This window comes from Salmo salar, chromosome ssa10 (assembly GCF_905237065.1).
Source record: "Salmo salar chromosome ssa10, Ssal_v3.1, whole genome shotgun sequence".
NCBI classification, from domain to species: domain Eukaryota; kingdom Metazoa; phylum Chordata; class Actinopteri; order Salmoniformes; family Salmonidae; genus Salmo; species Salmo salar.
In genome coordinates, this window is record NC_059451.1 from 48,003,733 (window position 1) to 48,018,779 (window position 15,047).

Sequence of the window (15,047 nt, forward strand, 5' to 3'; positions counted from 1 at the left end):
CATAACAATCGGTAATTGGTATTTTTGGCCACCGATTTGTCGATTTTTATTTATTTATATATATATATATAAATAAATAAAAATCTATATATATATACTGCTCAAAAAAATAAAGGGAACACTAAAATAACACATCCTAGATCTGAATGAATTAAATCATCTTATTAAATACTTTTTTCTTTACATAGTTGAATGTGCTGACAACAAAATCACACAAAAATAATCAATGGAAATCCAATTTATCAACCCATGGAGGTCTGGATTTGGAGTCACACTCAAAATTAAAGTGGAAAACCACACTACAGGCTGATCCAACTTTGATGTAATGTCCTTAAAACAAGTCAAAATGAGGCTCAGTAGAGTGTGTGGCCTCCACGTGCCTGTATGACCTCCCTACAATGCCTGGGCATGCTCCTGATGAGGTGGCGGATGGTCTCCTGAGGGATCTCCTCCCAGACCTGGACTAAAGCATCCGCCAACTCCTGGACAGTCTGTGGTGCAACGTGGCGTTGGTGGATGGAGCGAGACATGACGTCCCAGATGTGCTCAATTGGATTCAGGTCTGGGGAACGGGCGGGCCAGTCCATAGCATCAATGCCTTCTTCTTGCAGGAACTGCTGACACACTCCAGCCACATGAGGTCTAGCATTGTCTTGCATTAGGAGGAACCCAGGGCCAACCGCACCAGCATATGGTCTCACAAGGGGTCTGAGGATCTCATCTCGGTACCTAATGGCAGTCAGGCTACCTCTGGCGAGCACATGGAGGGCTGTGCGGCCCCCCAAAGAAATGCCACCCCACACCATGACTGACCCACCGCCAAACCGGTCATGCTGGAGGATGTTGCAGCCAGCAGAACGTTCTCCACGGCGTCTCCAGACTCTGTCACGTCTGTCACATGTGCTCAGTGTGAACCTGCTTTCATCTGTGAAGAGCACAGGGCGCCAGTGGCGAATTTGCCAATCTTGGTGTTCTCTGGCAAATGCCAAACGTCCTGCACGGTGTTGGGCTGTAAGCACAACCCCCACCTGTGGACGTCGGGCCCTCATACCACCCTCATGGAGTCTGTTTCTGACCGTTTGAGCAGACACATGCACATTTGTGGCCTGCTGGAGGTCATTTTGCAGGGCTCTGGCAGTGCTCCTCCTGCTCCTCCTTGCACAAAGGCGGAGGTAGCGGTCCTGCTGCTGGGTTGTTGCCCTCCTACGGCCTCCTCCACGTCTCCTGATGTACTGGCCTGTCTCGTGGTAGCGCCTCCATGCACTGGACACTACGCTGACAGACACAGCAAACCTTCTTGCCACAGCTCGCATTGATGTGCCATCCTGGATGAGCTGCACTACCTGAGCCACTTGTGTGGGTTGTAGACTCCGTCTCATGCTACCACTAGAGTGAAAGCACCGCCAGCATTCAAAAGTGACCAAAACATCAGCCAGGAAGCATAGGAACTGAGAAGTGGTCTGTGGTCACCACCTGCAGAACCACTCCTTTATTGGGGGTGTCTTGCTAATTGCCTATAATTTCCACCTGTTGTCTATTCCATTTGCACAACAGCATGTGAAATTTATTGTCAATCAGTGTTGCTTCCTAAGTGGACAGTTTGATTTCACAGAAGTGTGATTGACTTGGAGTTACATTGTGTTGTTTAAGTGTTCCCTTAATTTGTTTGAGCAGTGTATATATTTTATAAATATTTTTTAACCAGGCAAGTCAATTAAGAACACATTCTTATTTTCAATGACGGCCTAGGAACGGTGGGTTAACTGCCTTGTTCAGGGGCAGAACGACAAATTTTTACCTTGTCAGCTTGGGGATTCAATCTTGCAACCTTACGGTTAACTAGTCCAACGCTCTAACCACGTGCTTTACATTGCACTCCACGAGGAGCCTGCCTGTTACGCGAATGCAGTAAGAAGCCAAGGTAAGTTGCTAGCAAGCATTAAACTTATCTTATAAAAAACAATCAATCAATCATAATCACTAGTTAACTACACATGGTTGATGATATTACTAGTTTATCTAGCCTGTCCTGCGTTGCATATAATCGATGCGGTGCGCATTTGCGAAAAAGGACTCTCGTTGCTCCAACTTGTACCTAACCATAAACATCAATGTCTTTCTTAAAATCAATACACAAGAATATATTTTTAAACCTGCATATTTAGTTAATATTGCCTGCTAACATGAATTTCTTTTAACTAGGGAAAATGTGTCACCTCTGCAACAGAGTCAGGGTATATGCAGCAGTTTGGGCCGCCTGGCTCGTTGCGAAGGTGAAGACAATTTTTTACGAACAAAGACAGCCGACTTCGCCAAACGGGGGATCATTTAACAAAAGCGCATTTGTGAAAAAAGCACAATCGTTGCACGACTGTACCTAACCATAAACATCAATGCCTTTCTTAAAATCAATACACAGAAGTATATATTTTTAAACCTGCATATTTAGCTAAAAGAAATCCAGGTTAGCAGGCAATATTAACCAGGTGAAATTGTGTCACTTCTCTTCCGTTCATTGCACGCGGAGTCAGGGTATATGCAACAGTTTGGGCCGCCTGGCTCGTTGCGAACTAATTTGCCAGGATTTTACGTAATTATGACATAACATTGAAGGTTGTGCAATGTAACAGGAATATTTAGATTTAGGAATGCCACCCGTTAGATAAAATACGGAACGGTTCCGTATTTCACTGAAAGAATAAACGTGATAGTTTCCGGATTCGACCATATTAATGACCTAAGGCTCGTATTTCTGTGTGTTATTACGTTATAATTAAGTCTATGATTTCATAGAGCAGTCTGACTGAGCGGTGGTAGGCACCAGCAGGCTCGTACACATTCATTCAAAACAGCACTTTCGTTTTGCCAGCAGCTCTTCGCTGTGCTTCAAGCATTGCGCTGTTTATGACTTCAAGCCTATCAACTCCCAAGATTAGGCTGGTGTAACCGATGTGAAATGGCTAGCTAGTTAGCGGGTGCGCCCTAATAGCGTTTCAAACATCACTTGCTCTGAGACTTGGTGTGGTTGTTCCCCTTGCTCTGCATGGGTAACGCTGCTTCGAGGGTGGCTGTTGTCGATGTGTTCCTGGTTCGAGCCCAGGTAGGAGCGAGGAGAGGGACGGAAGCTATACTGTTACACTGGCAATACTAAAGTGCCTATAAGAACATCCAATAGTCAAAGGTATATGAAATACAAATCGTATAGAGAGAAATAGTCCTATTATTCCTATAATAACTACAACCTAAAACTTCTTACCTGGGAATATTGAAGACTCATGTTAAAAGGAACCACCAGCTTTCATATGTTATCATGTTCTGAGCAAGGAACTTAAACGTTAACTTTCTTACATGGCACATAATGCACTTTTACTTTCTTCTCCAACACTTTGTTTTTGCATTATTTAAACCAAATTGAACATGTTTCATTATTTATTTGAGGCTAAATTGATTTTATTGATGTATTATATTAAGTTAAAATAAGTGTTCATTCAGTATTGTTGTAATTGTCATTATTACAAATAAAGAAATAAAAAAAATTGCCCGATTAATCGGTATCGGCCTTTTTGGTCCGCCAATAATCGGTACCGGTATCAGCGCTGAAAAATCATAATCGGGCGACCTCTACTACCTACCTCAGCTGCTGCAGCCAATAAGTACTAATAACCAGGTCCCCCACACACACACAGATCAATCACAATGGAATGCTTCAAGTCCTCTGCCTGACTGTTAGCCTCTTTGTCTTGCAGTGAGTGAGAGCTGAAAACCCCTGACTCACTTGCTAAATTGACCCCTATATATGGTTATAGTATAGGGGCGGATTTGGGATTGATTCTCTCTCCATTGTTAGTTAGTATTCACCTCGAAGCTTTCCCTCCAGGTAGGTTCTAGAGTGAAGGATCAAGTCCATATCAGAACGTATCAGCACCTCCTGCTGGCAAGCTGCCATCTTACACTCCTCCTTCAGAACAGACAGCCCCTCCAACAGACACTCCTGCACCAGGATATAAGCTGCTTCTATAGTCTGTGGTGCAGAGGAGAGAGAGGTCAGAGGGTAAGGGTCATAGATCATGTGTTGTAGTAGCTACTACAGAACAGAAGAGTATAACTCACAGTGAACCACACTCTCTTCCTCTCTGTCTTCTTGGCTTTCAGATGAGGCAGCATATCCTTCTCCAGAGACGGCAACAGCTCCTCCATAACCAAGTTGGCAAGTACCTGTACACACACACACCAACACACACACACACCGACACACACACCAACACGCACACGATATATTTGTGAACATCCTACCAAACAGTGTGTGCATATCAAACAGCTACAGTTATCCCCTCATAACCCCTACCAAACAGTGTGTGCATATCAAACAGCTACAGTTATCCCCTCATAACCCCTACCAAACAGTGTGTGCATATCAAACAGCTACAGTTATCCCCTCATAACCCCTGACAAACATGCAAGCCAGTAAGTGGAGGTGTGTGAGTGCAGAAGGACAATGGCAGCCTCCTAGCAGAAATACTTTAACTCAACTTCCTGGTAGTCTTTCCAGCTATTACAAATGTCCCCTGATCACACAATGGCCCAATTATACTGCCATCAACTAACAGGATGGAGATTCCTTTCCTATAGTGCCTTTAAAGGAGAGAGAGAGATGTTCAAGGGTATAAGTATTCGATGTGTGTTAAAAGCAGAACCAGACTGTAATCTACCCTGACATCACTGCCAATCAGCATGTTCCAGGAGTCATAACGGCCCTTCTCTTGTCTGTAGAGGTGGACCGCCTTGAGGAAGGCCTGCACCTCAACCGTCTTCTTCTTTAAGAAGTCTGAGAGAGAGAGAGAGAGAGAGAGAGAGAGAGAGAGAGAGAGAGAGAGAGAGAGAGAGAGAGAGAGAGAGAGAGAGAGAGAGAGAGAGAGAGAGAGAGAGAGAGAGAGAGAGAGAGAGAGAGAGAGAGAGAGAGAGAGAGAGAGAGAGAGAGAGAGAGATGTAAGACAGTGGAAAGAAATGTGTGATGCTTGTCTTTTAAGAAGGAAGTCACACCTGAGCTGTGTTCCAATTCCCTTCTTGTCTCCACAAAGTGTGCACTTACGAAACATTGGGTTGGTGAAAACATGGGCCAGAGGGAGCTTCCACCATATCCCATACACACGAGAGAGGGGGGGTTAGTGAGTGAGTGCACACTTCAGAGGGAAGGGTAGAGAATTGGAGCGCAGCCCCAGGCTTAGTTCTACCTGAGCTTTGTGTTTGCTCTCCTCCCTCAGGAGACCGTACATGAAAATGTGATTTAAAATACACTTATGCATCTTTGCTTCAGTGCTGGTGTGGCGAGCCTGCTACCATGGTAACCGTTTGTTCTGGCTGGTTACCTTGGTTCTGGTGACGGATGCAGTCAGAGAGGATGGAGAGGAATGCATCTTGACGAGCGTCCTGTCGGAAGCAGAAGTAGTAATCCCTACGGTACGGAAGCCTGAGGTACACAGGAAACTGTCCAGGCATGCCACTTGTAGGAGGGGCAAACTCCTCCTTCACATCTGCAATGGAAACACACACACACCATCCTGCTGATCGTACAGTACACACACACCATCCTGCTGGTCGTACAGTACACACACACCATCCTGCTGGTCGTACAGTACACACACACCATCCTGCTGGTCGTACAGTACACACACACCATCCTGCTGGTCGTACAGTACACACACACCATCCTGCTGGTCGTACAGTACACACACACCATCCTGCTGGTCGTACAGTACACACACACCATCCTGCTGGTCGTACAGTACACACACACCATCCTGCTGGTCGTACAGTACACACACCATCCTGCTGGTCGTACAGTACACACACACCATCCTGCTGGTCGTACAGTACACACACACCATCCTGCTGGTCGTACAGTACACACACACCATCCTGCTGGTCGTACAGTACACACACACCATCCTGCTGGTTGTATAGTACACACACACCATCCTGCTGGTCATACAGTACACACACACCATCCCGCTGGTCATACAGTACACACACACCATCCTGCTGGTCATACAGTACACACACACCATCCTGCTGGTCATACAGTACACACACACCATCCTGCTGGTCATATAGTACACACACACCATCCTGCTGGTCATACAGTACACACACACCATCCTGCTGGTCATACAGTACACACACACCATCCTGCTGGTCATACAGTACACACACACCTACACAATGTGATCTCAAACTACTGTTACACCCAAACTGGGATGTCTAGCTATTAGAATCACACATATCATGCTGGGCCATAGCATGGGACTTATGACACACACACACACACACGTATGCATGCACACATACACACCAGCCTGCCTGGTTTTGCTAGACAGCTAGAGGAACACGCTGGCTATTCCAAAGGATGAAACAGCTGATGATCAGGTGTGTATTTTTAAGCTAGTGTTCATCTCTCGTGAGAAAATATATGATCAGATGTGCTACAAAACACAGTATTTATTTCCATCTGTGGCCGTCTTTTACAGGAGAGGTAACGCTGCTTCTCCCAAAGTAGCTAGGACTAAAAAATGAAAACCCACTCACTGTGCTCTCTACACGGCTAAAATAAGTTGAGGTGGGAGTTTGGGCAACAACAAAGCATTAGACTGAAATGTGGCAACCTTCAAAAGAAGTGTTCGGCAAGGAAGCAAAGACCAAATGAAATAATCTCCCAACAGTCAAACACACGCTGTATCAGTGTTCAGGTGTATTATCAGTCCGGTTTTATGAAGACTGGTTTCCCTATGCTTCTGTATCCCAGTAGGCAGGTTTGAACAGCCTTTGGGACAGACTGTATTTGCATTGGAATTCCACTGGACAAGTAGAAAACCTAGAGAATCCATAGAGACTGAAAGAAAGGTGAGTGTGAGTCTAGTGAGTGTGTAATGTTGTGTAGCAACAGAGAGAGTGTGTAACCTAACCTACACACTCACACTTTCCACACACACTATCTACAGAGTGTATATAGTCAATATATGTTGTAATATAGCTGGTAATCAAGAGGCACAGCATTGGTAGTCAGATTTGACATCATTAGTCAGTTTTGTTTACTTACTGTAACTCAACTCAATGTCATACACACAAGTATGGATGCCCACAACGGACATCCTTCTACATGATATACTCACTGTTGGTTTCAGAAACAGGGAAGCATTGGTCCACCATGGCCATGTACTTCTCCTCTGTGGTGAGCACAGTGCCTCCTGTTGGTAGCAGCTTGTGGAGCGGGGGCACGCCCTTCACAAAGCTCTGGAACACAACAATCATTAGGGCCACTGAATCTTTTTCTGTTATTTATTTAGCTAAAGTATTCATTTTCCGTATGCCACCTATTCACCCATTCAGATAAAATGTTGCTCAATGACTATGTCCTATCTCAGGGTTCCCCAACTGGCAGCCCGTGGGCACAAATATATATATATATATATATATATATATATATATATATATATATATATTTATTAGGGACATAAAAGACTAAAACACCAGCAAATCAGCTCAAAGGGATTTTAATTTTGGAAATCTGTTCCAAAGTATGCCCACGCATAAGTGATATATGTGATCGTATACAAATGTAAGTAAGGTTTGAAATGATTATGTTTTTGTCAAATATTATATCTGTTTGGGCTTCTTGTGATCAATTTGCAGTCTACAAATGATTTGTAATTATGTTCCAGCCCCCTGACCATCCGGTGAATAATTGTTTTTCCTGCATCTGAATCTAGTTGATGATCCCAGTCCTATCTCATGGCAGTTAATAAGACTGTCATTAGAGCGTCCTGCTCACCTCAAAGCTGTCGTGACACTCCAGGCAGTGGTTGGCGCGAACCACCATGTATCTCTCCTTCCACTTCCGGGTATAATCAAAATGGAGGACCTGTTCCTCATACAGCACCTCCCCCGCCTTCGGAGGACCCTGAATCAACAAAGAGATGATGTCATGATGCCATGTCCATCTCCTCAGTGGTAATCAAATAAAAGTTGGAGGCAAAATGCTTATGTTACTAGCTCCTAACAATGCAGTAAAATGTAAAAAAAGTATACAAATAATCAAAATGACAACAACAAGAAATCGTGAAATGTCGGGAACGAATCCAATTAACCCAAATAGCACTGTAACAGTAATCCAAATGTAATCTATATGTATGTACACCGTATGAATTTACGGAATAAATACTAAGAATGATATGGAAAGCAGTTGATATATTAGAATGAGCTATGTCAAGAATCCAGTACACACAATATCCTGTAATGACAAAGCAAAAACAGGTTTTTATACATTTTTGCAAATTTATAAAATAATAAAAAACAGATATATACCATTTACATAAGTATTCAGACCCTTTACTCAGTACTTTGTTGAAGCACCTTTGGCAGTAATTACAGCATCGAGTCTTGGGTATGACGCTACAATCTTGGAACACCTGTATTTGGGGGGTTTCTCCCATTCTTCTCTGCAGATCCTCTCAAGCTCTGTCAGGTTGGATGGGGAGCATTGCTGCACAGCTATTTTCAGGTCTCTCCAGAGATGTTCGATCAGGTTCAAGTCCGGGCTCTGGCTGGGCCACTCAAGGACATTCAGAGACTTGTCTCGAAGCCACTCCTGCATTGTCTTGGCTGTGTGCTTAGGGTCATTGTCCTGTTGGAAGGTGAACCTTCACCCCAGTCTGAGGTCCTGAGTGCTCTGGACCAGGTTTTCATCAAGGATCTCTCTGTACTTTGTTCCATTCATCTTTCCCTCGATCCTGACTAGTCTCCCAGTCCCTGCCGCTGAAAAACATCCCCACAGCATGGTGCTGCCATCACCATGCTTCACCGTAGAGGTGGTGCCAGGTTTCCTCCAGACGTGACGCTTGGCATTTAGGGCAAAGAGTTCAATCTTGGTTTCATCAGACCAGAGAATCTTGTTCTTTAGGTGCCTTTTGGCAAACTCCAAGCGGGCTGTCATGTGCCTTTTACTGAGGAGTGGCTTCCATCTGGCCATTCTACCATAAAGGCCTGATTGGTGGAGTGCTGCAGAAATGGTTGTCCTTCTGGAAGGTTCTCCCATATCCACAGAGGAACTCTGGAGCTCTGCCAGAGTGACCATCGGGTTCTTAGTCACCTCCCTGAACAAGGCTGAGGAGTATTTCTGTCTGTAATAAAGCCCTTCTGATTGGCTGGGCCTGGATCCCCAGTGGATGGGTCAGCCTCCCAGGCCCACCTATGGCTGCGCCCTGGCCCAGTCAAAATAAATCCATAGATTAGGGCCGAATGAATTTATTTAAATTTACTGATTTCCTTACTGTATGTAAACTGTAACTCAGTGAAATTGTTACATGTTGCATTTACATTTTTGTTGATTATAAATATGCAGTGTGTATGAACAGTGTAACTAAAATGCAATGTACTAGAATGAGCTATGTCGAGAATACATTATTTAAATACATGCTACAAAATCCCATGGCAAAATGGATAGAATTGCAGGAATTTAAGTCACTGAAGACTGGTCCCTTTAATAATGTTTACAGTATAGATACAAATTAGTGGATTCGGCTACATCAGCCACACCCGTTGCTGACAAGTGTATAAAACTGAGCACACAGCCATGCAATCTCCATAGACAAACATTGGCAGTAGAATGGTCTTACTGAAAAGCTCAGTGACTTTCAACGTAGCACCATCATAGGATGCCACCTTTTGGCAGGGAGGAGCAGGATGGAGGCGTGATCCGATTTGCCCGAAGGGAGGGTGGGGGAGGGCCTTGTAGCTGTCCTGGAAGGGAGGCGTGTTCTCTCTGCGTCAATGGAGCAATCCATTGAAACACACACACACACACACACACACACACACACACACACACACACACACACACACACACACACACACACACACACACAACCTCCTTACCCTTTGTTTGAGGAGCTGTTTTATTTTCTCTTTCTGTTGCTCCAGCTCATCCTGGACTTGGGAGAAGAAGACCACAGAGTACTGTCTCCTGTAGTGGGGACTGAACTCCTTCAGCTCTGCCTCCGCACAACCTATTAACAACAGCACACAGACATACAGTAACTATTAGCATTATGCTGTATGTAGTAGCAGATAATAGAAATAGCAATGGTAATTCGGTCTAGGGGGTAGTATTAGTAAGGAAGTGGACAGGGAAGATGAGAACAAACAAAGAGCAGGAAAAGGAGAAGTTCTGATGAGGCTTACTTCATAGTAGAGGTCGACCGATTATGATTTTTCACCGCCGATACCGATTATTGGAGGGCCAAAAAAAAGCTGCTACCGATTAATCGGCCGATTTATTTATTTATTTGTAATAATGACAATTACAACAATACTGAATGAACACTTATTTTAACTTAATATAATACATAAATACTATCAATATGTGCCATGTAAAAAAGCTAATGTTTAAGTTCCTTACTCAGAACATGAGAACATATGAAAGCTGGTGGTTCTTTTAACATGAGTCTTCAATATTCCCAGGTAAGAAGTTTTAGGTTGTAGTTATTATAGGAATTATAGGACTATTTCTCTCTATACGATTTGTATTTCATATACCTTTGACTATTGGATATTCTTATAGGCATTTTAGTATTGCCAGTGTAACAGTATAGCTGTCACGTCCTGACCAGTAAAAGGGGTTGTTTGTTATTGTAGTTTGGTCAGGGCGTGGCAGGGGGTGTTTGTTTAGTGTGTTTGGGGGTTTTTGGTTTATGTTCTATGTTTTCTATTTCTATGTGGTTATCAATTTTTCTATTTCTATGTTGGGGTTTTGGAACGACCTCCAATTAGATGCAGCTGGTTGTCGTTGCCTCTAATTGGAGGCCATATTTAAGTGGGTTCGTTTTCTCTTGAATTTGTGGGTGGTAGATTCCTGTTTAGTCTGTGCACCTTACGGGACTGTTTTCGTCGTTTGTTTTGTGTAAGTGTTATTTTCCTTCTAATAAAAACAAAATGTTCAATATACCCGCTGCAGTTTGGTCCACTCCTTACGACGACCGTTACAATAGCTTCTGTCCCTCTCCTCGCTCCTACCTGGGCTCGAACCAGGAACACATCGACAACAGCCACCCTCGAAGCAGCGTTACCCATGTAGAGCAAGGGGAACAACCGAGTCTCAGAGCGAGTGACGTTTGAAATGCTATTAGCGCGCACCCCGCTAACTAGCTAGCCATTTCACATCGGTTACACCAGCCTAATCTCGGGGGTCGATAGGCTTGAACAGCGCAATGCTTGAAGAATTGCGAAGAGCTGCTGGTAAACGCACGAAGGTGCTGTTTGAATGAATGCTTACGAGCCTGCTGCTGCCCACCATCGCTCAGTCAGACTGCTCTATCGAATATCAAATCATAGACTTAATTATAACATAATAACACACAGAAATACGAGCCTTTGGTCATTAATATGGTCGAATCCGGAAACTATCACTTCGAAAACAAAACGTTTATTATTTCAGTGAAATACGGAACCGTTCTGTATTTTATCTAACGGGTGGCATCCCTAAGTCTAAATATTCCTGTTACATTGCACAACCTTCAATGTTATGTCATAATTATGTACAATTCTGGCAAATTAATTACGGCCTTTGTTAAGAAAAAATGGACTTCACACAGTTCGCAATGAGCCAGGAGGCCCAAACTGCTGTATATAACCTGACTGCTTGCCCGGAACGCAAGAGAAGTGACCCAACTTCTCTAGTTATAAGAAATTCATGTTAGCAGGCAATACTAACTAAATATGCAGGTTTAAAAATATATACTTGTGTACTGATTTTAAAGAAAGGCATTGATGTTTATGGTTAGGTACATTGGTGCAACGACAGTGCATTTTTCGCAAATGCGCTTGTTAAATCATCACCCGTTTGTCGAAGTAGGCTGTGATTCAATGAGAAATTAACAGGCACCGCATCGATTATATGCAACGCATGACACGTTAGATAAACTAGTAATATCATTAACCATGTGTAGTTAACTAGTGATTATGTTAAGATTGATAGTTTTTTATAAGATAAGTTTAATGCTAGCTAGCAACTTACCTTGGCTTCTTGCTGCCCTCGCGTAACAGGTAGTCAGCCTGCCACGCAGGCTCCTTGTGGAGTGCAATGTAAGGCAGGTGGTTAGAGCGTTGGACTAGTAGCCGGAAGGTTGCAAAAACGAATCCCCGAGGTGACAAGGTAAAAATCTGTTGTTCTGCCCCTGAACAAGGCAGTTAACCCCCGTTCCTAGGCCGTCATTGAAAATAAGAATGTGATCTTAATCTGACTTGCCTAGTTAAATAAAGGTGTAAAAAACAAAACAAACCAAAAAAAATCGATTGTTATAAAAACTTGAAATCGGCCCTAATTAATTGGCCATTCCGATTAATCGGTCGACCTCAACTACATAGACCTTGATTCAGCCCTCAAACTCCTGTGCCTCTGACTGTAACTACCGCTTTGCTCATCAGTATTTTTCCACTGTGAGCTCTGCCCGTACCGTATCGTCTTACACAACACCTAGACTGCCAGGGAAGTCACTCAAGCCCATCACACTGACAGACACAAATCAGGTGACATCATAGGGACTGTAGCCTATGTAGGGGATCACAGCACACAGAGCATAGAGACTACATACGGCAGTCGTTACTGTTCATTACCCCCCTCTATCTCTCCTCTCTCTCTTTCTCTCTTTCTCTCTCGCTCTCTTTCTCTCTTACTAAGGGTTGCATGAGTAATTAATTGGGTGTATGTGTTGGCCCAATCAGACTGTGTGTCTCTGTGCAGGGGGCCATGCGGCGCTCCAGTCCAAGGCCACCAGACTACCCTCTCAGCATCAAGCAGATCCCTTACACACATACACACACACACACACACGCTGCTCTACCTCTCTCTGCTGACTGTCAGATCAAACGACTACACACAAACAGTCTCCCATTTCACTTTAGTTTCCACTTAATCATTCCCAGGCAGACCCATGAATATGGATCTAGTTCTGTGGACAGGCAGACCAATGAATATGGATCTAGTTCTGTGGACAGGCAGACCCATGAATATGGATCTAGTTCTGTGGACAGGCAGACCCATGAATATGGATGTAGTTCTGTGGACAGGCAGACCCATGAATATGGATCTAGTTCTGTGGACAGGCAGACCCATGAATATGGATCTAGTTCTGTGGAAATGAAAAACAGAGAGATAGAGGTATGGAGGGCTTGTGACTGTCAATAACAGCAAGCTGGTCCAGAGATATTCCATATACTAAGACTGAAGCTGTCAGCAGTGCTACAGGTCTCAGAGATCATATCACTGTACAAGATTATCTAGATGTAATGAGTGTGTCTGTTGACTGCACTGTAATGACCTCAGTGTGTAATAGCAGGATGTGTTACAGAAGATACGGAGTGTGTAACCACAGAGCTCAGTGTATCACTATGGAAACAGTGATTTCATTTTTGGGAAAAAACTGTGATAATGTGCAGAGGGAGGCTAAACCCCTCATCTAACTACTACAGTACAGAACAGCTAAACCCCTCATCGAACAACAGTAAAGAACAGCTAAACCCCTCATCTACATACTACAGTACAGAACAGCTAAACCACTCCTCTACCTAAAGTACAGAACAGCTAAACCCCTCATCGACCTACTACAGTATAGAACAGCTAAACCCCTCATCTACCTACTACAGTACAGAACAGCTAAACCACTCCTCTACCTAAAGTACAGAACAGCTAAACCCCTTATCTACCTCCAACAGTACAGAACAGCTAAACCCCTCATCTACCTCCAACAGTACAGAACAGCAAAACCCCTCATCTACCTACTACAGTACAGAACAGCAAAACCCCTAATCTACCTGCTAAAGTATAGAACAGCTAAACCCCTCATCTACCTGCTAACGTACAGAACAGCTAAACCCCTCATCTACCTGCTACAGTACAGAACAGCTAAACCCCTCCTCTACCTACAGTACAGAACACCTAAACCCCTCCTTTACCTACAGCACAGAACAGCTAAACCCCTCATCTACCTGCTAAAGAACAGAACAGCTAAACCCCTCATCTACCTCCAACAGTACAGAACAGCAAAACCTCTCCTCTACCTGCTAAAGAACAGAACAGCTAAACCCCTCATCTACCTACAGTACAGAACAGCTAAACCCCTCATCTACCTGCTAAAGAACAGAACAGCTAAACCCCTCATCGACCTACTACAGTACAGAACAGCCAAACCTCTCATCTACCTGAAGTACAAACAGCTAAACCCCTCATCGACCTGCTACAGTACAGAACAGCTAAACACCTCATCTACCTACAGTACAGAACAGCTAAACCCCTCCTTTACCTACAGTACAGAACAGCTCATCTACCTGCTAAAGAACAGAACAGCTAAACCCCTCATCTACCTACTACAGTACAGAACAGCTAAACCCCTCATCTACCTACTACAGTGCAGAACAGCTAAACTCCTCATCTACCTGCTACAGTACAGAACAGCTAAACCCCTCATCTAACAACAGTACAGAACAGCTAACCCCTCCTCTACCTACTACAGTACAGAACAGCAAAACCCCTCATCTACCTACTACAGTACAGAACAGCTAAACTCCTCATCTACCTGCTACAGTACAGAACAGCTAAACCCCTCATCTACCTACAGTACAGAACAGCTAAACCACTCCTCTACCTAAAGTACAGAACAGCTAAACCCCTCATCTACCTGCTAAAGTACAGAACAGCTAAACCCCTCATCTACCTGCTAAAGTACAGAACAGCAAAACCCCTCGTCTACCTGCTACAGTGCAGAACAGCTACACCCCTCATCTACCTACAGTACAGAACAGCTAAACCCCTCCTTTACCTACAGTACAGAACAGCTAAACCCCTCATATACCTGGTACAGTACAGAACAGCGAAACCACTCACATACATGCTACAGTACAGAACAGCTAAACCACTCATATACCTGCTACAGTACAGAACAGCTAAACCCCTTCTCTAAATAAAGTACAGAACAGCTAAACCCCTCGTCTACATGCTACAG

General features: G+C 44.0%; 1 protein-coding gene and 1 long non-coding RNA gene across 3 annotated transcripts in view; one reads left to right on the plus strand and one right to left on the minus strand.

The window, feature by feature from the left end:
* The window catches only part of niban1a (niban apoptosis regulator 1a), a 93,357-nt gene that overhangs the window by 9,724 nt on the left and 68,586 nt on the right, over positions 1-15,047 (minus strand). Inside the window, exons 2-8 of the mRNA XM_045687878.1 lie at positions 9,928-10,058; positions 7,826-7,954; positions 7,167-7,287; positions 5,367-5,531; positions 4,710-4,825; positions 4,111-4,215; positions 3,859-4,021 (exon numbers count right to left, since the gene is read on the minus strand). Coding sequence (XP_045543834.1) covers positions 3,859-4,021; positions 4,111-4,215; positions 4,710-4,825; positions 5,367-5,531; positions 7,167-7,287; positions 7,826-7,954; positions 9,928-10,058 — 930 coding nt within the window. The remainder of the gene's footprint in view (positions 1-3,858; positions 4,022-4,110; positions 4,216-4,709; positions 4,826-5,366; positions 5,532-7,166; positions 7,288-7,825; positions 7,955-9,927; positions 10,059-15,047) is intronic.
* Positions 5,371-7,885, plus strand: LOC123724417 (uncharacterized). Of its 2 annotated transcripts, none has more exons than XR_006756957.1 (3): positions 5,371-5,457; positions 6,800-6,897; positions 7,764-7,885. It is a non-coding gene; the product is annotated as an uncharacterized lncRNA (long non-coding RNA). The 2 variants fall into 2 exon arrangements; XR_006756956.1 differs by having other exon boundaries at positions 5,385-5,472.